We start from the raw sequence: 26,184 nt of genomic DNA on the forward strand, positions 1-26,184 counted from the left end.
TGCGGCAGCCCGGGATGCCGAGCGCCGGCGAGGACGCGAGCCCGCCCGCCCTCGGGCCGTTACACGTACGAGGCCGCGATCTTTGTTAGCCGGGCCCTAAGAAACCCACGCGGAGCCGCCCTGGGAAGACGGGAGCGCGCGACCGCCCCGCTCCGCCGGCCCGCAGCAGCGCCCCGACCCCGGCCGGCGGCGGACAGCCCCGCACCGCCGCTCCTCCCTCCCCAAGATGGCGGCGGGGCGGGGCGGCCATGTTGGGCTGCGGGAGGAGCCGCCACTCCCGGCGGCGGCGGCGGCAGCGGCGCGGCGCGGGGCGGGGGGCGGTGCCGAAAGCAGCGCCGTGCGGCCGGGCCGGGCCGGGCGGCGGCCGCCGAGCAGCATGGCGGCGGAGGAGCGGCCGCCGAGCCGCCGCCGAGCCCGGCGGGGGCCGCAGCTTTTGCCGCTGCTGCCGCTGCTGCCGCTGCTGCTGCTCCCTTTGTTCCCCCCCGGGCTGGGGGCCGCCGCTCCGCCGGGCCGGGGGCCGCCGTGTCTCGGGGGCTGCCGTCCCGCCGCCGCGCCGCGCTGGGGGGCGGCCGCCCTTCCCCCGGGGCCGCCCGCGGCTCCGCACCGCCGCTCCCCGCCGCGCTGCCCGCCCCGCGCCGCCCAGCCGAGACCGCGGAGGGGACGTCGGGCGGCCCCCAACCGGCACCCGCTGTTCCCGCAGTACAACTACCAGGCGGAGGTGGCCGAGAACCAGCCCGCGGGCACGGCCGTGGTGGCGGTGGCGGCGCAGGACCCCGACGGGGGCGAGGCGGGGCGGCTGGTGTACTCCATGGACGCGCTGATGAACAGCCGCTCGCTGGAGCTCTTCAGCATCGACCCTCACGCCGGGCTCATCACCACCACCCAAGCCCTCGACCGCGAGAGCATGGAGCTGCACTACTTCCGAGTGACGGCCGCCGACCACGGGGCGCCCCGGCTGTCTGCCACCACCATGGTGGCCATCGCGGTGGCCGACCGCAATGACCACGACCCGGTGTTTGAGCAGGGCGAGTACCGGGAGACCATCCGAGAGAACGTGGAAGAGGGTTACCCCATCTTGCAGCTGCGCGCCACCGACGTCGATTCGCCGCCCAACGCCAACATCCGCTACCGCTTCGTCAATGAGAGGGCGGCCCACGCCGTCTTTGAGATCGACCCGCGCTCCGGGCTCATCACCACCAGCGGGCCGGTGGACAGGGAGAAGATGGAGAGGTACTCCTTAGTGGTGGAAGCCAACGATCAGGGCAGGGAACCGGGACCTCGCTCTGCCACCGTCAAGGTGTACATCACGGTGCTCGATGAGAATGATAACACGCCGCAGTTCAGCGAGAAGCGCTACATCGTCCAGGTGAGGGAGGACATACGGCCGCACACCGAAATCCTGCGCGTCACTGCCACCGATTTGGACAAGGACAACAACGCGCTCGTCCACTACAACATCATCAGTGGCAACAGCCGGGGCCAGTTCTCTATCGACAGCGTCACTGGGGAGATCCAGGTGGTTGCCCCGCTGGACTTTGAGGTGGAGCGCGAGTATGCCCTGAGGATCCGGGCACAGGACGCAGGGCGCCCGCCGCTCTCCAACAACACCGGCATGGCCAGCATCCAGGTGGTGGATATCAACGACCATGCCCCCATCTTTGTCAGCACCCCTTTCCAAATCTCTGTTCTGGAGAATGCGCCTCTCGGCCATTCCGTCATCCACATCCAGGCTGTGGATGCAGACTATGGCGAGAATGCACGTCTGGAGTACAAGCTGACCGGGGTCTCGGCCGACACACCCTTTGTGGTGAACAGTGCCACGGGATGGATCACGGTCAGTGGGCCTTTGGACCGGGAGTTGGTAGAGCACTATTTTTTTGGAGTGGAGGCTCGTGATCATGGCTCTCCATCATTATCTGCCTCTGCCAGCGTCACCATTACAGTCATGGATGTCAACGACAATCGCCCCGAGTTCACCCAGAAGGAGTACTTTATTCGCCTGAATGAGGATGCGGCTGTGGGGACCAGCGTCCTTAGTGTCACAGCAATCGATCGGGACGTGAATAGTGCCATTACTTACCAGATCACAGGAGGCAACACGCGGAACCGCTTTGCTATCAGCACGCAGGGCGGAGTGGGGATCATCACTCTGTCCCTGCCGCTGGACTACAAGCAAGAGCGGCGCTACGTGCTCACTGTGACGGCCTCCGACCGCACGCTGCGTGACAACTGTCATGTGCACATCAACATCACTGATGCCAACACGCACAGGCCAGTATTCCAGAGTGCGCACTACTCTGTGAGCATCAATGAGGACCGGCCCGTGGGCAGCACTGTGGTGGTGATCAGTGCCACAGATGATGACGTGGGGGAAAACGCTCGCATCACGTACTACCTAGAAGACAACGTCCCTCAGTTTCGCATCGATCCAGACTCTGGGGCCATCACTCTCCAGGCAGAACTGGATTATGAGGACCAGGTCACCTACACATTGGCTATCACAGCCAAAGACAATGGGATCCCCCAGAAAGCAGACACTACCTACGTTGAAATAATGGTGAATGATGTTAATGATAATGCGCCCCAGTTTGTCAGCACTCATTACCAGGGTGTGATCTCTGAGGATGCACCTCCTTTCACCAGTGTGCTCCAGATCTCTGCCACCGACCGGGATGCTCACACCAATGGGAGAGTACAGTACACCTTCCAGAATGGGGAGGATGGGGATGGAGACTTCACCATAGAACCCACCTCGGGGATCATTCGCACTGTCCGCAGGCTGGACCGGGAGAATGTCCCAGTCTATGAGTTGACAGCTTATGCTGTGGACAGGGGCATCCCTGCTCAGCGAACTCCTGTCCATATCCAAGTGACCATTCAGGATGTGAACGACAATGCCCCTGTCTTTCCAGCTGAGGAGTTTGAGGTCTTGGTAAAAGAGAACAGCATTGTAGGCTCTGTTGTGGCTCAAATCACAGCCATCGACCCAGATGAGGGACCCAACGCCCAGATAATGTATCAAATTGTGGAAGGCAACATCCCCGAGATATTCCAGATGGACATCTTCTCTGGAGAGCTCACGGCTTTGATAGACCTGGATTATGAGACAAAACCAGAGTATGTGATTGTAGTGCAGGCCACCTCTGCCCCTTTGGTCAGCAGAGCCACGGTACACATCAAACTCATTGACCAGAACGACAACAGCCCTGTTCTCAAGAACTTCCAGATCCTATTCAATAACTATGTGTCCAATAAATCCAATACCTTTCCCTCTGGAGTCATAGGGAAGGTTCCAGCATATGATCCAGATGTGTCTGACCGCCTCTTCTACACGTTTGAACGGGGAAATGAACTGCACTTGTTGATTGTAAATCAGTCGAGCGGGGAGCTGAGGCTGAGCCGTAAGCTGGACAACAATCGTCCACTCGTGGCTTCCATGCTGGTGACTGTCACAGGTAGGTGTGAAAACCTTTAAATGCATGATTTGGGGTGTTATCCCCTGGGGGACTTTGCACGATCCCCCTTTGCATGGCAGCCCATTGTGAATCTGTGGGGGCTGGGACTGGCGACAAGGTTTGGATGGGGAGTTATTTCAAATTGGGAAATGCTGAAGGGTCTGGGAATCATGGAAAGGGTTGCATGGAAAGGAGAGCGTTTTGCAAAGGGGCTAAGATCACTGGTGGTGTGAAAGAACAAAGCATCGTTACTCAGCTGTGAGGATCTCATCTAGCTACCAATAAGACACCTTTGGAGATGCTGTCACCAGTGAAGCAGTGATGTATGCCCTGGGGTGCTGGCCAAGCAAACAGTGTGTTCCTGGGGTGGCCAAGCTGGCCACTCTACTCCAAGCCCCAAGCGAGTTCTCCTCACCAGGAGTGGATGCATTTCCTAGCTGCACTGGAGAGAGATGGGCTGGACTGCTGGAGGTTACCAGTAAGCACACAATTCAGGTCTGGGTTCTGGCCATGGCATCTATTGATGGCTGTGGCTTCTAAATTTTGGGGTCTCTGTTCTGAAGTCAACTTCGCATTGCATGTAATGACTGTAATGGACTTTGGAGAGAGGTGTTTAAAACTCGCATTGTGTTGCTGGAGTATCCAAATGCAGATGCTGGTGGTGGGTCCCTGGAATGGTTAGGGGAAGCATAACGGTCACCTCTGCCTAGGAGGGGATGGGGCATAGATCAACCCAGGGCTTGTCTGAGTGTGAGGCAGTGTCTGTGTGTGGAGCTGCCTGAGCTTTGCTGGCACTGCAAGCCTTTCTTTGCTTGTGGATGCATCGTCTGAAATGGAGGCATCCATCCATCCATCCATCCATCCAGTGCTGAAACCAGGAGCTGCTCCGGGGAAGGGAGGGCAGGAGCTCTCTTTGGAGGGCCCAAACAGTGAATCACAAAGCACTCCTGAGAACTGTGCTTTAAATTGCAATTCTCCCCTGACTACCAACTGACACCCTTCCCACCCTCTTTCTTTTCCAGGAGGAAAAATTAGTTCAAAAGATGGAGTGATGGCTCTAGCAAACCTGTTCAGGGCATGGCCAGCTCTAGCCATCGGTGGAATTAGTCTCTTTGGGGACTAATTGTAGCTGCAGGGCTGACTGGCCCCACACACACATACTGGTTGCTGGAGGTGGGGGCTGGTTTTGACCTTTTCAGCTTCTTTCCCAGTGTGTTTCTGCAAGCCCTGCCTCCTTGCACACTTAACCCCTCACAAAGGCAGGAGAAAATCACATTGCAAAGTCCTGCACTGAGCTGCCTGGCAGCGAGAGGGCCCCTGCAATTAGTGTGTCGTCATCTTCTAGCAGGATGGGAGAATAGGAGAGGTGTGCTGGTGGAGGGGAGGATGGAGGGGGAAGAGCCGTGCAGTGGAGGGGGGGGTGGGACAGCAATGCAATGGGAAGCAGGCCTTTGTTGGCTCTGACAGAGCTGCGGAGAGCTGGCTTGTTTCTCCCTTCTTCATTGTTCAGGCTTCCAGCGACAGCCCTGTCTGCCCCCGGTGCCGGAGCCGTGCAGCTCCAGGGCTGCATTGTCTTCCCCAGCCCAGCTCGTTCCTCTTGAAGGAGGGCAACAAGAGCTCGTAGCTGAGTGCCACTGCGCTTGGGGGCTCACAGGGACAGGGCGGCCACCGCAAACCAGCGCCTTTCTGGGGGACCCACCGGGCTCAGCACCACGGACAGCTCCTCGCAGCCACGTGGGCACTGTGAGTGCTAGAAATGGCTGCTGGCCCCCAGCCGCTGTCATTCCTGGGGCTGAGCTCGGCCTTCTTCTCAAGTCAGGCACGAGTCCCAGGGCTGCCTTTCTCTTTTGCAACTTGTATCGCTTCTCTCTTCAGGAGCCCTGTCTCAGGAACCTCCTCCCCTCTTAGGTCCTGTATAGCTGGAGGAGCTGACCATGCCTTGTGGTGAGAAACGTGGGATTCCATTCCTGGTTAGGGTCTGGCGTCTTCTTGGTTATTATGCTTCAGTCCCTGTCTTTATTGATGCTGGGAGAACGACATTCATAGTGCTGTCTCGGGAATTATGATTTACTTCTGAGAGAGAGTTCTGCAAAAGCCCTTTAGGGCTTTAGTGAGGCTTGGCCATGCCATGCCGATGGCAACCAGACATGGCAATGGGGCTCACAAAACAGCCTCCGGTGGCCTCCTAGCCTGTAGGATGAAGGAGTGGTTGAAAGCCTGAGTGCTCCATGTTGGTGACAGGACACCAAAGTCCCTGGGGTGAGTGCTTCACAGGAGGCTTGGGAGCAGAGAGGAGAACAGGGAGGGGTCTGGCCCTGGCTGTGCTGCTTTTGAAGCTGGTAGGTGTCACTCTGGGAATTGCAGCTGTGCTGACCTGACACTGCCCAGCACTGGGGTTAGAGCCTCAGGCCTTTCTCCTTGTCCTGCAGGCATGTTTTGGGGTACCTCTTACTGCTGCATGAATATTCACCAGGCACCAGCTCTGGCAGCCACAGGATTTAATCAGGAAGGCTAAGCATTTGTGATTAAAATACCTCCCATGGGGGTCAGTGCCTCCAGCCAGCTTTGGGTTTTCTTTTGATAGCTTTCTTTTTTTCTTCTTCTTCTTCTTCTTTTTATTCCCCTTTCATTTACAGAGAGTCATTCTTCCAACCATCTGCTTCCTCTTGCATGGAGCTGACAAGGAGGTGGCCTTGGCTGCAGGGTGGGGACTGAACCTTATAGAAGGTGTTCCTGCTGAGAAATGCTAGTTCAAATTGTGTCTTGGGGTGGTGATGATGATGGAGAGTAGAGTTTCCAAAGAAACTGGGTTTGGGGCTTGGTGAATGTGGAGTGGGAGATGGAGCCATGGGTGATCACCCTGTGCTGCTGATGTGTGGGACTGATGATGTTGGGATGGTGTGAATGACTTGGGAGATGGGTTGCTGCTTTTTGCCAGGTTAGTGGGGTTCCTGGTGGGCCTCACTAGATGCTTCTGGGGCCACAAAGGAGAGCACATTGTGCTGCCTTGGAGGTGGTTCACGTGGTGTGGATGTGGGTGTGGGTGAGGCCCTGAGGGACGGGGAGATGGTTTCCAAGAAAAATATAGATGAAAGAGAATTAAACAAACCGGAATGGGCCTGGAGAAGAAGGGATGTGGAGCAGATGGTGAGAAAGGGGAAGCAGGGAGACCAGCACAAAAGCCTTGAAGGCCCTGGAGGAGAGAGGAAAAAGATGGCAGGAAGAGAGTGTGGATAAGGGCAGCACAGAGGGGGACAGTGAGGGAGTGAAGCACTCCGGGTGCTGGCACTGGCTCCAATGTTTTTCCAGCCTCCTGCTGGGGCTGCCTTCTGCCTGCTGCTCAGCAGCATCCCTGTTGTGAGAGCTCAGTTGGCTGCCCAGATCAGAATGAGGAGGGAACCTGGAGGTTATCTCAGAGGAGAGCCTGGGGCAGGTAACACCCAGATAACTCCTTGGGCTACAGCTTCAAAGTTTCTTAGCCAAGAATGCAGCACACTGTATTCATACGCTGAACCAGGAGGGAGGAGACCTGCAGCACATCTCTGTTCTGTCCCGCAGACGGCATCCACAGCGTGACAGCCCAGTGTGTCCTGCGGGTGATCATCATCACAGAGGACATGCTGGCCAACAGCATCACAGTGCGCCTGGAGAACATGTGGCAGGAGCGCTTCCTCTCCCCGCTGCTGGCCACCTTCCTCGAAGGGGTGGCCACCGTGCTTGCGACACCCAAGGAGGATGTCTTCATCTTCAACATCCAGAACGACACAGACGTGGGTGGCACAGTGCTCAACGTCAGCTTCTCGGCCCTGGCACCGCGGGGTGGGCACTACTTCAGCTCGGAGGAGCTGCAGGAGCAGCTGTACATGAAGCGCATGGCGCTGACGGGAGCTTCCATGCTGGAGGTGCTGCCCTTTGATGATAACGTCTGCCTGCGGGAGCCCTGCCAGAACTACATGAAGTGTATCTCTGTCCTCAAGTTCGACAGCTCTGCGCCCTTCATTGCCTCCCCGTCCACTCTGTTCCGCCCCATCCACCCCATCACTGGCCTGAGGTGCCGCTGCCCGCAGGGCTTCACTGGCGACTACTGCGAGACGGAGATCAACCTGTGCTATTCCAACCCCTGCCTGCACGGAGGGACCTGCACACGCAAGGAGGGCGGCTACACCTGTGTATGCCGCCAGCACTTCAGTGGTGAGTGCCAGCCAGGGGCTCCCCAACTGTTCTCCTCCCATGGGCTCCAGGACCATTCAAAGCACAGTTTTAAGCCGGTGCCGCACTAACACGATGGGAGGCCTCAGCCTCTTCACTGAGCATGGACAGGGAGGCCCTGCTGTCCCACTGGGCAGGATCCATCCTGGCCCCTGGGATTCTCCCCCCAGTGCCTCGCAGCCACACTAGGCCCCACCAGGCCATGGAGACCTGTGCCCAGCCACTGTCAGCATGGGGTGAGAGAAGGTGGCCTGTGGCTACGAGGAAGGCAGGGGAGTGCGGCAGCAGATGGTTGCCTCAGAGCTGCTCGGCTCCTGGTGAGATAAGCGGAGTCAGTGGTAATTAACCCCTGGCATTTGAAGCGTGAACAGCCATTAGCAGAAGGGTTAATGAGCTCGTTTCACTGTCACTTCATGCTGTCTCCACATCCTCCTCCTTGTGTGTGAGCAACCTGGGCCTGGGGCATAGGTCTGAGCAATTGGTTACTGTGCTGCTGTGAGCCTCGCCAGGGCCTTTGGGTGAGCAGAGCCAGCTGAAGAGAGGCCAGGTAAATCTCATGAACTGGCCCTGAGGTCAGCTGTGGGCACTGAGGAAGCGGGGAGGAATTCCCAGGCCTCCACTGGAGGTGAGCAGGGTTCAAGATGGTCGGTGTCCTCACCCGGCTGGGTTCCTCTCTACTTGACCCAAGTGCCTGCGTCCACCTGCAGGGCTAGGGAGCTCCTGGTGCCATGGGTGAGGAGCAGCTGAGGGCACACGTCCCAGACTCCCCATTCTGTCTCCCACAGGTGAGAACTGCGAGGTGGACAGCCACTCGGGGCACTGCCAGCCCGGCGTGTGCCGCAATGGGGGCACCTGCACCAATGGTGCCGATGGGGGCTTCCGCTGCCAGTGCCCAGCGGGCGGCTTCGAGACCCCCTTCTGCGAGCTGTCCACGCGCTCCTTCCCACCCCGCTCCTTTGTCATGTTCCGGGGCCTACGCCAGCGCTTCCACCTCACCCTCTCCCTCTCGTGAGTTCTCTTCCTCCTCTGCTGGTGGCCCTCTGGACCTCCTGTCCCCTCTCCCTGTCCCCACGCTGGGTGCTGCTGCATGCTCCCTGCACGCACCCAGTGTTCCCACTGATTCCCTGCCCAGGTTCAGCACGGTGGAGCCTGGTGGCCTCCTGCTGTACAATGGGCGCCTGAACGAGCGGCACGACTTCTTGGCGGTGGAGATCATCCAGGGGCAGGTCCAGCTGAAGTACTCCACAGGTAGGCTTGGCCCTACCTACTGTGGGATTTGGGCCATGGGAGCTGCAAGGGGGGTTCCTGCAGCTGTTGGTCACCTTGAGTTCACCTCCTGCCTGGCCACGGGTTGATTTGGAGTTGAGGACCCTCCTGGATGGGTGTTGATTGTCCTATTGATCACATTGCCACTGCATGTCCAGCTTCCTGCAGCATTTATCTCTGTCCCTGCAGGGGAGTCCAGTACAGTGGTGAGCCCATACCTGCCTGGGGGTGTGAGCGATGGGCAGTGGCACACGCTGCAGCTCCGCTACTACAACAAGGTATTGTGCCCCACTGTGCACCAGGTCTTTGTCCCCATAAGGCCATCTATACTCACCTCAAACGGCTTCCTGTGCTAGGGAGGTGTCCTGGGCGCTCCTGTGCCCAGTGCAGTGGTGCCAGGCTCCCTGCCCTTCTCTTGCTGTAGGGTGAGCTGTGAGGTGTTTGGATCTGGGGGGACATGTGCTGCTGACACTGTGTCTTTGCTTTCAGCCCAAGGTCAGCGCCCTGGGAGTGGTTCAGGGCCCTTCCAAGGACAAGGTGGCCATCCTGACAGTGGATGAATGCGATGCCTCTGTGGCCCTGCAGTTTGGCAGTGAGATTGGGAACTACTCGTGTGCTGCAGAAGGAGTGCAGACTAGCTCCAAGAAGTAAGTTCCTCACTGGAGTGCCCTGCGGTGGGGAGAGGAGCGGGGCACCTGTGTCCCCAGTGGAGCCTGTCCTTCACACCTGAGATATCTTGACTCCAGGTGTCACCTCTGGATGTCAGCTTCCCAGCCTGGCCATCTAGAGGTCACAGGGCTTCTCTCCTCACAGGTCCTTGGACCTCACAGGTCCCTTGCTCCTCGGAGGAGTCCCTAACCTGCCAGAAAACTTCCCTGTTTCTCACCGGGACTTTGTAGGATGCATGAGAGACCTGTACATCGACAACAAACGCATTGACCTGGCCTCCTACATTGCCAACAACGGAACCACTGCAGGTACCCATGCCTCTGCCCACCCCTGCCCTGGGACCAGCCCCAGATCTCCCTGCACCAGCAGCAGGGAAGGACTGGGTGCCAGCAGTGCCTGCCCTGTGGGCTGGAGGGAGGTGACAGGTGGGTTGAAGCTGATGTGGGTGATTTGGGTACCTTCAGGCTGCCACGCCAAGCACAGCTTCTGTGACTCCAGCCCCTGTAAGAACGGCGGCACCTGCTCAGTCAGCTGGGGGACCTATTCCTGCCTCTGTCCTGTGGGCTTCGGGGGCAAGGACTGCCGCCATGGTGAGTGAGCTGCTGGGCGTGCGCGAGGGGGGTGCAGGTGAGATGAGCTGGCTCTGTCATCACTGCATCTGCTGCTCTAGAATCACCAGTGCCTGGAAAATGGAGGAATTGCATGAGGAAACGCCCCAGGGCAGAAACAGGTGGTCCCCATCCCTTTTCCTCATCTCCGCTTTCCTTTCCAGCCATGCACCACGCCCACTATTTCCAGGGCAACAGTGTCCTGAGCTGGGACTTCAAGGCAGACACGAAGATCTCAGTGCCATGGTACTTGGGGCTGGCGTTTCGGACCCGCCAGATGGACGGTGTGCTTCTGCAGGCCCACGCTGGCCAGTACACCACCCTGCTGTGCCAGGTAGGGCCACACAGAGGACTGGGTTTCCCTCCCTGTGCTCAGAGCTCTCAGGGAGGGTTGGTTGGAGGCAGCCAAAGTAGGTCAGGACCTCGCTCACTGCTGCCATTGCTGTTCTCTCTCTGCAGTTATCTGGAGGCCTGCTCTCCTTCATGGTGAGCCGGGGCTCAGGGCGCAGCACCAGCCTTGTGCTGGACCAGCTGCAGCTGAATGATGGGCGTTGGCACGACCTCCAGCTGGAGCTGAGGGATGTCCGCAGTGGGCGGGACTCACGCTACGTCATCACCATCATGCTGGATTTTGGGCTTTACCAGGTGAGTGCTGCATGAGACTCTGGCTCTGGGATAGGAACTGTGGGGGAACCTTTGCCTACACCCTCAGGTGTGATGGCAGTTGCACCGTGTTACCCCTCTGTATGTTCTGCAGGACACAGTGGTTGTTGGAAATGAACTGCATGGCCTGAAGGTGAAACACCTGCATGTGGGTGGAGTCCCGGGCTCTGGCGAGGTGCAGAATGGGCTGAGGGGCTGCATACAGGTGAGTCCACTGCTTTAAGCCTTCCTTGTCCAGGGGGATCTGCTGTGGAGAGAGGTGGAAATGTGGGCTGGCAGCTGTTGCCAGTGTCCGTGCTGCTGCAGATGTGCTCCCTCTGAGCATTTGGGAGTTGGAGGTGCTGCAGGGGCAGCCTTTAGTCAGTGTGGCAGGGATGATGGGAAGGGTGCCATCCCTGGGGTTTGTAGGGGCTGGGCAGACTGAAGTGTTATGTGTTTTTCCTGGCTCTTCCCTTCAACTTTTTTCCTGCGCTTCAGGGGGTGCGACTGGGTGACAGCATCACCGGGACCGTGCTGCCCAAGCCCAGCCATGCCCTGCGGGTGGAGCCTGGCTGCAGCGTGCCCAGCCCTTGCGACTCCAGCCCCTGCCCAGCCAATAGCATCTGCAAGGATGAGTGGCAGAGCTACTCCTGTGTCTGCCAGCCAGGTAGGGCATGCAGCACTCTGCCACCCCATTGCTCTTCTCGCTTAGAGTGAGAAGACTTCTCTGCCCTGTGACTCCCACAGTCTGCCCTTCCCTTGGGCTAGTTGTGTGCCTAGAAATCCCTGCCAGACATGTATTAGATTTGGTGGAGGGCAGAATCCCTCCTGAGCCTCCCGAGATCCACTCCGGGGTGCTCTGATCCCTCCTGAGGAAAGGTTCTTTCTTCACGTTCTGCTGTGTCCACACCTCAGGGTACTATGGAGGAGAATGTGTGGATGCATGTCACCTCAACCCCTGCAAGAACAAGTCGGTGTGTCGCCGCAAGCCGGGCTCACCTCTGGGCTACGTGTGTGAGTGCGGAGGGAACTTTTTTGGGCAGTACTGCGAGCACAGGTGAGATGTGTGGCACACGGCAGGGCCATGGCCTCCAGTGCCTGGCTCTGTGCTGTTCTCCCATCCCAGCTGTGTGACACCTTGCTGCTACCCTGCTCTTTGAAGCTGCTGGGCAGGCGGGCTGGTGGCAGAAGGCCCAGGAAATTGGGTTGGTGTAACACTGGAGGTGTTTCTCTCCTAGGATGGACCAGCAGTGTCCGAAGGGCTGGTGGGGGAACCCCTCCTGTGGGCCGTGCAACTGCGATGTGAGCAAGGGCTTTGACCCTGACTGCAATAAAACCAATGGGCAGTGCCACTGCAAGGTGAGGGGCCGTGGCTCACCTGCATCCCTGGAACCCTCTTTGTCCTTGATGATTCTTGTCCACTCCTCAGGGCTGGCAGCTGCTGAGGTGCTGCTTTCTGTGACTGTTCCTTGCCCACCTCCTGTCTGTGGCCCTTCTGGCCCAGCAAGGTGACAGTAGGGACGGTAGAATGCTTGCAAATGAGGATCTCTGTATGAGTCTCTGATGAGCACCCAGAGAGGAGAGCAAGACCCTTTTCAGCTCCCACTCACATGGCTCCCAGGCACCTGCTGTCCCCACGGGCTGTCTGATGGCCGTCCCCATCTCCCTGCAGGACTTCCACTACCGCCCCAAAGGCAGTGACACCTGCCTGCCTTGTGACTGCTACCCAGTGGGCTCCTCCTCGCGCTCCTGTGACAAGGAGACCGGCAGGTGCCATTGCAGGCCTGGAGTCATCGGCCGCCAGTGCAACAGCTGTGACAGCCCCTTTGCCGAGGTGACACCCAGTGGCTGCAAGGGTGAGTGGGGAGGTGGCATGGCACCGGCACCATGGGGCGTGGTGTGAGCTGCCCACTGTGACTGGTCCTTGGGGTGCTTGTCTCTGCAGTGCTCTATGATGGATGTCCCAAAAGCCTGAAAGCAGGCGTGTGGTGGCCTCAGACCAAGTTTGGCTTCTCGGCTGTGGTGCTGTGTCCCAAAGGCTCTTTGGGTGAGTTAGGGGTGCCGTAGGGTTGGGAGAATCTCACTGTTGTGCAGGAGCTGTCGCAGCCCCAGCAAGGTCACCCCAAGCTGTCTCAGTCCCATTTAGCTGGTCTGGAGGGCTGGGAGGTAGAAAATGGAGAAGAAAGCACCAAGCTGAGGGTGAGCAGAGGGGGGCTGGTGCAGGACTGGGAGGCCCTGTAGGGTTGGTGCTGTCACCCAGCCTCCATCCCCAGCTTCTCTCTGTCACCTCTCGGTTTCAGCCAGGCTGGGGTCAGACCTGACACTACAGCTGGGCACACATAGCACCTGGTGCTGCACAGCTGGGCCCCTTCTGAGCGCTGTGCAGGGAGCAGGGCATGGCGTGCCACTCGGTGAGTTCCTTGGGTGGAAGTCACAGCCCCGCTTGGAGAAGGCCGTCCTGGGTGATGGCAGAGGTGTGAGCAGAATGTGAGGGACTGCAGGGCAACGCTGAGCCCCAGGGGACAATACAAACCCTGTCCTTCTCCAGCCGTTCGCCCTGGGAAGAGGCAGGTTCGGCTCCTAACTGTTGTCGCTTCTCTCCCTGGTTCTCTCGCCATCCGTGCTCAGGTTTGAGGGGTGCAGGTAAGGTTGTTCCCACTTCCTTCCTTCCCTGCTGTAAGGGCTGCGCCACATGGTTTTCCTTCCCTGCTCCCTGCCTGGCACCCTGCACACCCCTGCACTTTTCCTGCTGCTTCTGGAGCTGCCGAGTATCTCCTCAATGCTTTGCCTGGCCTCACCGCTCCTACTCACTGCTTCCCTGCTCCCAGCACACTAACAGCACTGAGCTGGCTGTAGCTGCATGCAGTCCCTGCTACCCACTGTCCTGCAGCATGGGCTCTGGGTGGCACGGAAGGCTACTGTGCTCTGCTCCCTGGCTGGGACATGTGCTGGCTGTCCTGGCGGGCACCTGCTTGCTTAGGCTGGGAGGGGAAGGAGCTGTTGTGGGCTAGAAGGAGGGAGATGCTTGGTGTGAGAGAGCAATGGCAGAGCTGATGCACAAAGCTCAGCACAAGGTCCTGCTGTCTGGCTGGCAGGCAAAGTGCAGGTATCCCAGGGTCAGATTCTGCCCAGATCTACAGCTGAGCCAGGCTACAGATAGCGGCATTGTCCTGTTCTGTGCTGGAGAGAAGGCCAGCAGCACAGGTGTTGCTTTGTTCTCTGTGCTTCTACCTGCAGTGGCATTGGTCTCTGTGCTTATGCAGCTGGGGTGAGGGTATTTGGGATGGACAGCTGGGAACTAAGGATAGTGATGGGCACTGGGCCTTGGGATCTGCTGCAGGCTCCCTCACCCCTCCCTGGGCATGCTGCTGACTTCTTCCCACCATGAGCCTGGGTGAGCTCCTCTGCCCTAGTGCTTTCCTCAGGAGGGTCCTGGGTACTGGGATCACCCCACTTCGTGCATCTAATAGCATGCATGGTGATGCTCCTGGTATGAGTGGTACTTAACAGCTGATCCCTTATCACTTCTGGTATCTCTGCTGCTGTCCAACAGTGCTGGGGCCCCAGCCAGGGATTGGTACTCAGTGCTGGCTAGGGTGCACTCTAGGAGTGCACCACTATCTCCAGGGCAAGTTCTCCTGCTATTGCACTCCTGGAGCAACTTTCTCACACATAGAAGAGCCTCAGTAGACGTTGCAGTCTGCCAGTCAGGGAGAGCCTGGAGTTGTCTGGGCTTCTGTAGACTGGGATCATATGTGCCCTAAGGACACAGGCACAGCTCACCAGGAACCAGGGGTTTCTCCAGCCAGAGCCTTACCAGGTCACTCCCCCTTGCATTGCTATGTAATGGTGTCTGGTGTTATGCAGGCTGTGTGAACCATGCTTAGAACCCAGCTCATGGCAGCAGCTCACAGAGGAGGTGCAGACCAAGTGTGGAACAGCTGCAGTGCTGCACAGCAGGAAGATGGCTCTGGGGTGCACCAGGCTCTTCCTGTTGCTTACTACTGTTGCTCTTTGGGGTTAACTGGTGCAGAGTTCTGCTGGGAGTTGCAGCTGGAGAGCTCCATGTCCTGCACCCTCTGATTTGCTCTTCCTCCTGGTTTCAGGTTCAGCTATCAGACACTGTGATGAGGAGAAGGGCTGGCTGGAGCCAGATCTCTTCAACTGTACTTCACCTGCCTTCAAGGAACTCTCCATGCTGGTAATCCCCCCCTTGCTTCTGCAGCCCTGATGAGGCAGGAGCTGTAGGAACTAGAGCTCACAGCCAGGAGTTCAGCTCTCCATGGCTCTTAGTGTAGGAGAGGGCCTTGCAGTGGGACTTGCAGCACCCCACACCCCGATCCCTTGGAACTGTGATGCCCTCCAGGAAGGAACCTGCTGATGAATTAATCCTCTCCTTTCTTCCCACTGGCAGCTGGAGGGCTTGGAGAGGAATGAGACTGAGCTCAACACGATTGAAGCCAAGAAGTTGGCCCATCGCCTCCGGGCCGTGACAGACCACATGGACCACTATTTTGGCAATGATGTGCACATCACCTACCGCCTGCTGTCCCGCCTGATGGCCTTTGAAAGCCAGCAGCATGGCTTTGGCCTGACGGCCACGCAGGATGCCCACTTCAATGAGGTGAGAGCTTTCCTTAAATTAGAGTGCCTTCTGATGCTGCTCTGCTCTGTCGGCCACCTGGGTCTATTTAGGGACTGAGGATATCACAAAGACTGCTTCAGGAGCTCTGGGCTCCTCAGTACTGTACAGGCATTGACCCCCAGAGGTGATACCGCTGGAGGCCACTTGCATGGCCAAGGCTGGAGCACGAGAGGGATGAGGAAAGGCAGAGAGCACCAGGTTTGCTCAATGCGGGGGAGGAAAAGTGAAAGAGGGGTCTTAATCCCTAATGGAGTGGTGCAAAGAAGACGTCTCTGCAGGACGCTTGCTGATGAGCATTGAGATGGGTGTCCATCATAAGGGAAACTACTATGCTTGTGCAGCAAACTTGGTAGAGGGCACAGTGCTAGCAGCCTGTGAGTGGTCAGGCTGTGTCCCAAGGGCTCACCGCATGCTCTGCTGTCTGTCCCATGCAGAACCTGTTGCGCGCAGGAAGCTCTGTGCTGGCGCCTGAGAACCGGGAGCACTGGGCCATGCTGCCGCACAGCGAGCACGGCAGTGCCAGCCTGATGGAGCAGCTGCGGGACTACTCGGGCACACTGGCCAGCAACATGAAACTCACCTACCTCAACCCTGTTGGTGTCGTCACCCCCAACATCAGTGAGTAGGAGCCAGCTGGTGGTGGGGCCTGGCTGGGGTTGTGCAGAGCACGCCTCCATCGCCCTGTTCTGGGGGCTGAACCCCTACAACAGGGCAAGGGTCTGGACTTGAAAGGAGTGCTGTGGATGCTTGAATCTCACATCAGGCCCAAACATAGGAGAACTTTCCCTGTAGCTCCTGCAGGCCCTTTGCCTGCATCACCCACCTGGAATCTGTGCTCTCCAGATGGCTGCCTTAGAGATGCCTCTCACTCCCTCATTCTTCTGCAGTGCTGAGCATTGACCGCATGGAGAACCACTCACACGTCCGTCGGCGCTACCCTCGCTACCGCAGCAGCCTCTTCCGTGGCCAGCCTGCCTGGGACCCCCACACCCACGTTGTGCTGCCGCTGTCAGTGCTGAGCCCCCCAAAAGCGGAAGGTGAGCGTCGTTTGGGGAATGCTGCGTGCTAGCCTTGCCTGTTCTTACCATCCCCTTCTGTGCCTCAGCTGTCCCCACGGCGTTGCCCACGGTGGCTGGGGGTGAAGGAAACTACACCGTGGAGAGCTCCTCTCCAAGGCAGGCACTGCCAGAGCCTGAGCCTGCTCTCACTGTCATCATCCTCATCATGTACCGCACGCTGGGGGGGCTGCTACCTGCACGCTACCAGGTGGATCGTCGCAGTGTCAGGTACGTCCTCCTCTTCACCCTCCTTGAGCAGTGATGGAAAGAGGCTGGCTGGACTGGCAGCCACAGAGTCTGTACAGTAGGCACAGTTTGGTTCCCAGCCTGATGGTCCTACAGTGCTCTGCCTGTGCCGTGCCATGGAATTACTATGCTCCCTGTTTCCTGACCCCTTAGTGTGGGTTGGGTAGAACTGTTCCTTCCGAGATGTCAGCACAGGGCCTTGGGACGCCCCAGGGAGGGCTGCAGCCCCCAGGCATGGTGATGGTAGAGTTCTGTTGCTTGTTGCAGGCTCCCCAAGAATCCTGTGATGAACTCCCCCATTGTGAGTGTGTCTGTGTTCAGCAATCACACCTTCCTGCGGGGGCCCCTGGACACCCCTCTCGTGCTGGAGTTTCGCCTGCTGGAGACGGCCAACAGGAGCAAACCTCTCTGTGTCCAGTGGAACCACTCCAGCCCGTGAGTTGAACTGGGCCCCGTTCTGCCACAAGCTGCTTGCTCTGAGCTGCTTTCCATGGCCAGCTCCTAGTTCCCAGAGTCTCCTGGGCTCTGAATGGAGAGCATTGAGATGTAGGGGCTTCCAGCTCTTGCAGGGGATTAATTCCTGCTGGGAGGGCACAGTGGAGTCCCAGCAGGGTTCTGGTTCTGGTATTTCAGCTGTGAGAGTGCTGGTAGAAAAGCCTCGCCAATGGGCTGTTTGCAATTCCCTCCGCATACAACACTATGTCTTCTCCCCTGAATACTATCTGCTTTTTGGTGGCCACAGGACAAACCCATCGGGCTTCTGGACAGCCAGGGACTGTGATCTTGTGTACCGAAACACCACGCACGTCCACTGCCAGTGTTCCCAGTTTGGCACCTTTGGGGTTCTGATGGACAGCTCACACCGAGAGGTAACCTCAGCCTGCAGGGCTGTGGGCAGTAGTGGGGGTTTGTTAGCCATCAGGATATGCAGCAACAGGTTGTGTGGGGCACAAACAGAGTTTGAGAGCTTCCCGTGTCTCCCTGTAACACTGCCGTTTGCCTTTGTTTCTCTGCTGCTGCAGCAACTAGAAGGTGACCTGGAGACGTTGGCAATTGTCACCTACTCCTTGGTGTCTCTCTCCCTTGTGGCCCTGCTGCTGACCTTCTCCTTCCTGACCTGCCTCAAAGGCCTCAAGTCCAACACACGTGGCATTCACTCCAACATATCAGTCACTCTCTTCTTCTCTGAGCTGCTCTTCCTCTTGGGCATCAACCGCACTGAAAATCAGGTCTGTGGGCTGCATACTATGGGGCTTGAGGGAAGGTGTGGCTGGTGCAATTAGTGGTGGGGCTATCTCTGAATGGCTTTTGTTTCCCCAGTTTCTTTGCACTGTGATTGCCATCCTCCTCCACTGCTTCTTCCTTTCCACCTTCGCCTGGCTCTTCGTCCAGGGCCTCCACATCTATCGCATGCAGACCGAAGCCCGCAATGTCAACTTTGGGGCCATGCGTTTCTACTATGCCATTGGCTGGGGAGTGCCTGCCATCATCACTGGTAGGATTTGCTTGTCCCGTGGCCATGCCAAAAACATCAGTTCTCAGCAGCCTCCTGAGCCCCTGGTGTCACCTTGGTGGGATGTGAGACCACAGCCAGCCATTTGGGTTGTTTGTGTGGTCCTAGAAGAGGGTGTGCAGGTGGGGGGGGAAGGAAGCTGTGTTGTGCAGCTGAAAACATGTATCCCAGGCTGTTGTCTTGACTTCTGGGGAAAACTGATCCCTCAGTGTGTGTCTGTATGGCTCCCTCAATAGGCATGGAGCACCTGCTAGGTCTGGAGCTGTCCTCTCCCTTCTTTCACCAGGGCTGGCTGTTGGCCTGGATCCTGAGGGCTACGGGAACCCTGACTTCTGCTGGATTTCCGTTCATGATAAGCTGGTCTGGAGTTTTGCAGGCCCCATTACTGTCGTCATTGTGGTAAAACCCTGTCCTGTTTCACCCACAGCCCTCTCCTGCCTCCCTTCTCTGCACCACAGACACTTGCCCCTTCCCTGGCTGCCCACTGCCTGCCCCTTTCTCTGTACTCCTTCTGTTAGAGACCCTTTCTGTCCCTCCTGGCACCAGCCAAACCTGGGGGAGGCCAGAGCTTGGGTGTGAAGGGGCAAGGAGGGGAGCTTCACATGGGTCTGGTGGACCTGGAATCTGCTCATGCTCTGCCCTGGGGATATCAGGTCAGAGCCAGCCTTTGGCACGGCTTCTAATCAGTGCCAACGCTTTCAGATGAATGGGGTGATGTTCCTGCTTGTGGCCAAGATGTCCTGTTCCCCAGGCCAAAAGGAGACCAAGAAGAAATCGGTTCTGTGAGTATTAGTGGCCAAATTCCCAGCAGAGCTCCTGCAGCTCTTAGTTTTCAGCATTTTCAGTGATCATTCCTCCGTCTTCCACCATCGTGGAGTGCCGCTCAGTGCATCTGTCAGCCTTGCAGCCGCTCTCCTCTCCCACCTGGTGGCTGTGTTAACTGTTCCTAAAATTCCCTATCTCCACGCTGCCCTGCCAGCCTGTCCCTCTTCCCCACCTGCCCTGACAGCCATCCCTCACATCTACTCACGTTGACTCTCAGCACCTGCTGCTTCTTCTCCTAAATGCTCCTTCTGAAACCATTCCCCACTCATCCTCCTCTGGGAGCTTGGCTCAGCTGCTCTCTGTGGCTCCAAACGATCTGTGTCATTTGTGCCCTGTGTTTGCCATGTGTGCTTCAGAAGGGAAGGGCCTGCAGTCAGGAGTGAGCAGCACTGCTGTGCTGAGATGTGCCTGCAGCATTGGTGGGGCAGAATGGAGGGCTGGGCAGGAGGAGACCTTCCCCTCTGGATCTCTGTCTGCAAGCACTAAACTGTAGATTAACAACATGCGCTAACCTCTGTGTGTGTGTGTGCCTGTCTGTCTCTCTCTCCCTCCAGCATGACGTTACGGAGCTCCTTTGTTCTGCTTCTAGTTATTAGCGCTACCTGGCTCTTTGGCCTCTTGGCTGTCAACAACAGTGTCCTGGCTTTCCACTACCTCTACACTGTCCTCTGCAGCCTCCAGGTAATTGCCCGGCCTCCACCAGGGCAAGCTCACGGGGCAAAAGTAATTTCTGTGCCCCATAACCAGCCTGAGAATTGCGGGGGGGCTTTGCAGAGACTGTGAGCACCTGAAGGGTGCAAGGGATGTGCAGCACCCAGGTACTGACCTTGCTGGCTGCTCCAGGCCCTGTGTGCTGCTGCTGGGTTGGCACCTGGCTTCCCCAAGGCTCCTTGCTGAGGATACCCACGTGGGGCTGATGGTGCTGCAGGGGACCCTGACAGCCGCTCCTCAAGCACTGCCTGCCTCACGGACACCTTGGCCCTTCCTTCCTCTCCTGTGACCACTGGCCTGGGGGCTTGTGTTTATAGCCCTCAACTGCCAACCCCTCCTGTCCCTGCTGCAGAGTGCCAACCTGCTGTGAGGGGCTCTCCCTGCAGCTGTCATGCTCATGGCTTCTCTCCCTGCAGGGCCTGGCTGTGCTGGTCCTCTTTTGTGTGCTGAATGAGGAGGTGCAAGAAGCCTGGAAGCTGGCCTGCCTTGGCAAGAAGGGGCAGAGTGAGGAGGCTGCTCGGAGCACGCAGGTAAGTGGGCACCTGGAGAGCTGGGGACTAGCTGCTTGCTGGGAGATGAGAGGATGTCCCTTCTTCACTGAGGCATGGGAGGGGAAGGTCCTTTTCTGTGCTGCACCTCATTAAGAGTCCATGCCTCTCTCCCTGCTTCATCAGGGCCCCAGTACCTACAACAACACGGCGCTGTTTGAGGAGAGCGGGCTCATCCGTATCACCCTGGGGGCTTCCACCATCTCATCGGTGAGCAGCGTGCGCTCTGCCCGCACCCACTCCAGCCAGCGGGGATACCTCAGGTAGGCAGCGGCGCAGGATGCCAAGAGCACCCAGGCAGAGCCGAGAGCTCATGCTGGTGTCACTGCTTGGACCCTGTGTCTTTCAGAGACAATATGACAACACGTCAGGGCTCAGCTCTGGATCACAGCCTGCTGGGTCACGCTGGCCCCACAGACATCGACGTGGCTATGTTCCACCGTGATGCTGGAGGAGGTAAGCACCTGGGTTAGGGTCTAACCCGAGGTATCCCGAATTAGCTCTGGCTTAAATCATTCCCTGTGTAGGCTGTGACTGCATGGCTATGTCCTCCCACTGGTGTTTGGCTGTGACTCCCAACTAGGCTTCTAATAAGAGTCAGCAGCTTTGTCAGTTAGTACAGCCTCCTCCTGGACAGATGGGAAAGGGCATAACTAGTTTCCAGGGAACTAAAAATGAAGGAGGCAAGAATTGTCCTTCCTGTTCGCACTGATGATAAGCCTCACCCACTCTCTTTCCAAACGTCACCCCAACACACACCATGTCTGTACAGACCAGGACTCAGACTCAGACAGCGACCTGTCTCTGGATGAGGAACGCAGCCTCTCCATCCCGTCATCAGAAAGTGAGGAGAATGTGCGCCTGCGGGGCCGCTTCCCACGCCAGTTCAAGCGTGCAGCACACAGTGAGCGCCTCCTCACCAACCCCACAAACACAGCTCCCAAAGGCAAGTTCCGTAGGCTTTGGCAGGGGTCTGCTACCTTGGGGTGGCATGGGGGAAGGGGTGTGCCTTGCCATGGCTTCATTACCCCTCACAGAATTCTCTCCTCCTTCTCCGATGTGTCCCCTTCACCAGATGTGGATGGCAATGACCTCATGTCATACTGGCCGGCTTTGGGCGAGTGTGAGGTTCACCCCTGCTCCCTACAAAAGTGGGGCTCTGAGCGGAAACTGGGGTTTGACATCAACAAGGACGCGGCTAACAACAATCAGCCAGACTTGGCCTTGACGAGTGGGGATGAGAACTCCCTCACCCAGACACAACGGCAGAGAAAAGGTAACAGCCTGAGGGCAGCCTGGCCTGTCCCTGGTGGATGTGGCCCCAGAGGCTCAGCGTTGCATCTATTTTGTCATGTCCTTGGGGAGGTTTACCTCCCATAGCTCTCAAGCTTTTTTCACTGCTCTGCAAAGATGTGACTTCTCTTTCTGTCTGATGTAGGGATTTTGAAGAACCGCCTCCAGTACCCTCCAGCTCTGCAGGACTTGCCATCTGTCGGCAGGATGACCAACGAGCTGTCCTGGTACAAGACCTCCACACTGGGTCACAGGGCTGTCCCTGCAGCCTCTTACGGCAGGATCTACTCCGGGGCTGGCAGCCTGTCGCAGCCAGCCAGTCGGTACTCATCTCGGGAACAGCTCGACATGCTGATGAGGAGACAGATGTCCCGGGAGCAGCTGAGCAGGAACAACTCAGGAGAGTGTTTGGAAACAGTGCCCAGCCGGCACGGGTCCAGGGAGGAGCTGGACACTATCCCCAGCAGGCACGGGTCTACCGAACACCTAGAAAATCTCCCCAGCAGACATGGGTCGAGGGAAAGCTTGGATCTACTTGCTCCTAGGGCCAGTCAAAGAGATCATGGGAACACGCTGCCCCGGAGGCAGGGCTCCAGAGACCATCTTGAAACTTTACCCTGCAGATTTGGGTCCAGAGATCAGCTAGACTGTGGGCTGGTAAGAGAGGTCTCAAAAGAGTGGCTAAATACATTGCCAAGTAGGCAAGGGTCCAGAGACCGCATAGACAGATTGCCAAGTCGAGATACTTCTCGAGAACAATTGGATTTGCTTTCTAGAAGACAACCTTCAAGGGACCAACTAGCATCATCTAGACAAGCTTCAAGAGAGCAGCTGGACTTTCTCTCCAGAAAATCAAATTCCAGAGAGCCTCTGGGTACAGTGCCTAGCAGGCAGCCCTCGCAGGAGAATCTGGGGAGTCTCTCTAGGAGACAGCTTTCTAGGGAAAGCCTGGAACCGCTCTCTAGGAGGCAGCCTTCTAGAGAGAACCTGGAGGTCATCCCCAGCAGGCATCCTTCCACTGAACAGTTAGATATCCTATCTTCCATCCTTGCTTCTTTTAACACCTCTGTCCTGTCCTCGGTGCAATCTTCCAGCACGCCTTCAGGCCCCCAGACCACTGCCAACCCTTCTGCCATGCAGACCTTGACACCCACTGGAATGTGCCCCTCAACGCCTCACTCCAGCACCTCTCACAGCATTTCGGAGTTGTCGCCAGACTCAGAGTAAGTGTATCCCTTCCTTGGCCATGTCTTGGGCACTGTCTGTCTGCCTGGCTTCTTCTCTCAGGGGTTCAGCTTGGAGGGGAGGGCCACGTATCCCACTGTCACTGCTGCTATCCATCCCTGTTCCGTTCCCTCTTTCCTCTTCCCTGAACTCAGGGATTTGGACACAATAGCATGGGTTTCTGTTCCCATATGGTGTAGCCAAGAGGCAGTAGGGAGTGCAGCTGGAGCCCAGGGGAGGTGCTGTGTCTTAATGCTGCTTTTCTTTTCTCCGAGAAGAATAATGAGAAACGAAGGCCATTCCTGAGGGGCTGAAGACATCCAGAAGAGAGATAGAAGAGGCAGGGCCGTTCGCCTAGCCAGACACTACCAGCCAAGGTTTGGCATCCCCAGGGGCAGGGGCAGAACTGATGGTGGTCAGAGGCCCAAAAACCAACTCTGCCTTCCCTGCCCACCGGGCTGAGGGGCTGGCACCCAACCACCCACCTCCGGAGCCTCCAGGCTCTCTGCCGTTCTGCTCCCTTTGCCTGCCTGATGAGAGGTATAGGAGGAGCCTGCTCAGGGGAGAGTTGTGTTGAGACCCCTGGGGCTGAACTCTTCCTTTGCAACCCATTTCTACGTGGGATGCGCACATGTGTGTGTGTGCGTGTGTGTGTGTGAGTGTGTGTGCGTGGAGCAGGGGCAGGGGGACAGAAATGGAGCCCAGGACATGGGGGTGGAGGAGGGTTTTCTACCTTTTTGTATCTTTGTAATCAGAGAGAAGAGAAATTTCTATGGTTATTTTTGCGGATGGTCTGTTCCCAGGACCTGGGGCGTCTGTCTGCCAGTGGCCCTTCTCTGGCTTCCCTCGGGTGCCAGGGGCTAGAGGACTGTAGGGACAGTGCTAAGCAGACCTCATGGCTTTGCCAGCTTCACTCAGTCCCCTCCCTGAGGCAGGCAGTGAGTGCCCAGCCAGGCCCTCTGCTCCTTGCCCCACAGTTCCCCAGGTGTCTCAGCAGGGTCCTCCTGCTGTCCTGCATCCCTCAGTGCCCTGCAGCTGTGCTGGCCCTGCAGCCCAGCCTCCCTCAGCCCTCTCTGGTTTGGGGCAAGAGGGTTTCGGGCACAGAGCTGGGTGGCCCTGGCACTGCTTGGGCAGCTCAAAGGTAGGCTGGGCTGTTTTGGTGCCCAGCAGCCAATGAGCATCTGCAGGAACTCTCTGGTCTTTTGCTCTGGCATAGCCTGCAGAAGTTGTTTCTAGCTGGTTCCTTGCAGACTCTGTGCATGCAGGCCCTGCCAGCAGAGAACCCCTGCTCCGGACAGCCTAGATTTCAGGAGACAGAGACAAATGGCACTTATCCCTTTGGAAATTCAGGCTGCTCTGCACGCTTCTCTGCTAAGCCAGGGCCCCCACCATCCCCTCACCAGCTGGCTCTCCTCTGTGCCTACACTCGGAGCGGGGCCCCTGGCTCGGGGGGCTGACACACTCCCCTTGGCCCAGCCAGAGAGGCCATGCCCCTGCTCAGCTGTCCCTGGTTGCCACCAGGGCCGTGGCGCTCACTGCCTTACTGCCACCCCACTGCCATGCCTCGCAGCCTGGGATGTTTACATGGGAGGATTTGTGCTGCTGTCCTCCAGGGCTCTGCCCAGGCAGGCCAAGGTCTCGGGTTGGGGAAGGCCTTGGGCCTGCTCCCGGCACGGAGCTTAGCAGCTCCACAGGCCCGTCTCCCCGCTGACATGTTTACACACCCTATGGGACCGCTCGTTTACACCTTTCTCTCCAGCTTGGGCAAGGGGACCGCAGCCCGCTAGTGCCAAATGGAGAGCAAGAGACAAGTGCCAAAAAATAAATAAGACACGGTGGAGCTGATGGCATCGGGGCGGCTGTGCCTGCGGTACAGGGCCAGGCAGGGAGCAGGGCAGCCTGCAGGGCTGTGGCTCAGTCCCAGTGTGGTGCTGTTACCTGGGCTCTGGGAGCACCCTCCTTGGGTATGGGTTTGTTCCTTTGGGGATTTGGTTTTGGTTGTTGTTTTGAGTCTTTTTGTTCTGTCTCCATATCCCAATCCTGTGGGCAGGGAGATAGCCATGCTCCCTCTCTGGCTGTGTAAAAGTGTATCATGGAAGCGCCAGATTTGGAAATAAAAGTCTATAAAACGGCACTCGGCTCTGTTTTCTCTCATTGCAGCCATGACGTGGTGGGAGCTTACCACCATCCCTTGGGCTGGAAGAGGTCTTCAGTCCTGGTTGAGGGACTTCACGGGATAGAGTCAGCTGCTGCAGTGCCCTTGGCTCTGGGCTGAAGGGAATGGGTGGCCAGCACTCATGTCCAGCAGCCTGGGTGAGGCCACAGGGAAGTAGAGCAGGCACGGAGCATGATCGTGTTTCCTCCATCCCTCCCCTACTTACTGATGGAGGGAAAAGAGCACGTGAACAAAGGGCAGTATTGACCCACAGCACTCAGAGCAAGGGTTGCTGTCAACCAGTACTCTCCCTCCCCTGCATTCTCTTTATCGGGGGCTGAGCCTGATGGAGGCTGGGGCCAAGCCTTAGCCCCAGGCGCTGCCATTGTTCCCATTCCATGGGTGGTGCATGCTGGCAGCCCCTAGGTCTTGCTGTGCTAATGGACCTGGGACCTGGCTGGCAAGGGAGGGCTGCTGGGAATACTTGGATGGCAGGGCTGTGGTCAGGTGGCCCAGTGGCCGTGGGCTGGGTGTGCCAGTGTCAGACAGGGACCAGCATCTGGAGTGATAAGCAGGCAGTAAATGGTATCTGGTGCTATCAGTTGCTACTAGATGAGGCCTGTGACAGCCTCCTATTTAGTGCCAGGTGAGCAGATAATCAGTGGGGAGACAACAAGTGAGCAGGCACTGAGAGCTACTGATGGGATGCTGCAGAGATTAAGGGGTGTGTATTTGGTGCTGTTGCTGCTGAAAGCTGAGCATCTGCATGCAATGGCCAAGGTGATGGGTCATGCTGAATGTGTGATTGCCATGGGCTGATTCCCTGCCTGTGGAATGGGATGGGAACAGGCTGCTTTGACCCTGGAGATTGCGGTCCTGTCCAAAGAGCCACTGGGACTCCCCAACTCCTGCTGTGCCCTGCCCGCTAGCTTCACACTGCATGGAGTCGGGGCCAGTTAGCCCAATCCATGGCTGGCTGTGTTTCTACTGTGCATCTGGGCCAGGCATAGTTTGGAAGCACTCCAGAAATAACGGCAATAGCAGATAGCGTTGGAGCGCAGGAAGGTGTGAAAGAGTTCGATGGTGCCCGACAGGGAACTTTGGAACAAGATAATGG

General features: G+C 57.7%; 1 protein-coding gene across 3 annotated transcripts; it reads left to right on the forward strand.

The window, feature by feature from the left end:
* The first annotated feature begins 243 nt into the window (after positions 1-243).
* On the forward strand, positions 244-25,046 carry CELSR3 (cadherin EGF LAG seven-pass G-type receptor 3). 3 transcript variants are annotated; one of them, XM_085235610.1, is made up of 36 exons: positions 244-3,455; positions 7,014-7,646; positions 8,450-8,672; positions 8,797-8,912; positions 9,120-9,208; positions 9,420-9,577; positions 9,744-9,907; positions 10,064-10,189; positions 10,372-10,541; positions 10,667-10,852; positions 10,965-11,075; positions 11,348-11,516; positions 11,765-11,906; positions 12,088-12,208; positions 12,522-12,705; positions 12,795-12,896; positions 13,478-13,492; positions 14,956-15,050; positions 15,264-15,473; positions 15,929-16,112; positions 16,382-16,531; positions 16,600-16,780; positions 17,066-17,233; positions 17,541-17,667; positions 17,821-18,027; positions 18,119-18,293; positions 18,598-18,710; positions 19,014-19,093; positions 19,691-19,817; positions 20,264-20,377; positions 20,522-20,658; positions 20,745-20,851; positions 21,168-21,341; positions 21,471-21,671; positions 21,834-22,911; positions 23,191-25,046. In XM_085235610.1, the coding sequence occupies exons 1-36, from the start codon at positions 377-379 to the stop codon at positions 23,216-23,218; spliced, it is 9,444 nt and encodes a 3,147-aa protein (XP_085091736.1). In that variant the 5' UTR covers positions 244-376; the 3' UTR covers positions 23,219-25,046. The 3 variants fall into 3 exon arrangements, with proteins under 3 accessions (XP_085091736.1, XP_010716825.3, XP_085091737.1); XM_010718523.3 differs by lacking the exon at positions 13,478-13,492; XM_085235611.1 differs by lacking the exons at positions 19,014-19,093; positions 19,691-19,817.
* The last annotated feature ends 1,138 nt before the right edge of the window (positions 25,047-26,184 follow it).

Source organism: Meleagris gallopavo, chromosome 14 (genome assembly GCF_905368555.1).
Source record: "Meleagris gallopavo chromosome 14, MGAL_WU_HG_1.1, whole genome shotgun sequence".
NCBI lineage: Eukaryota > Metazoa > Chordata > Aves > Galliformes > Phasianidae > Meleagris > Meleagris gallopavo.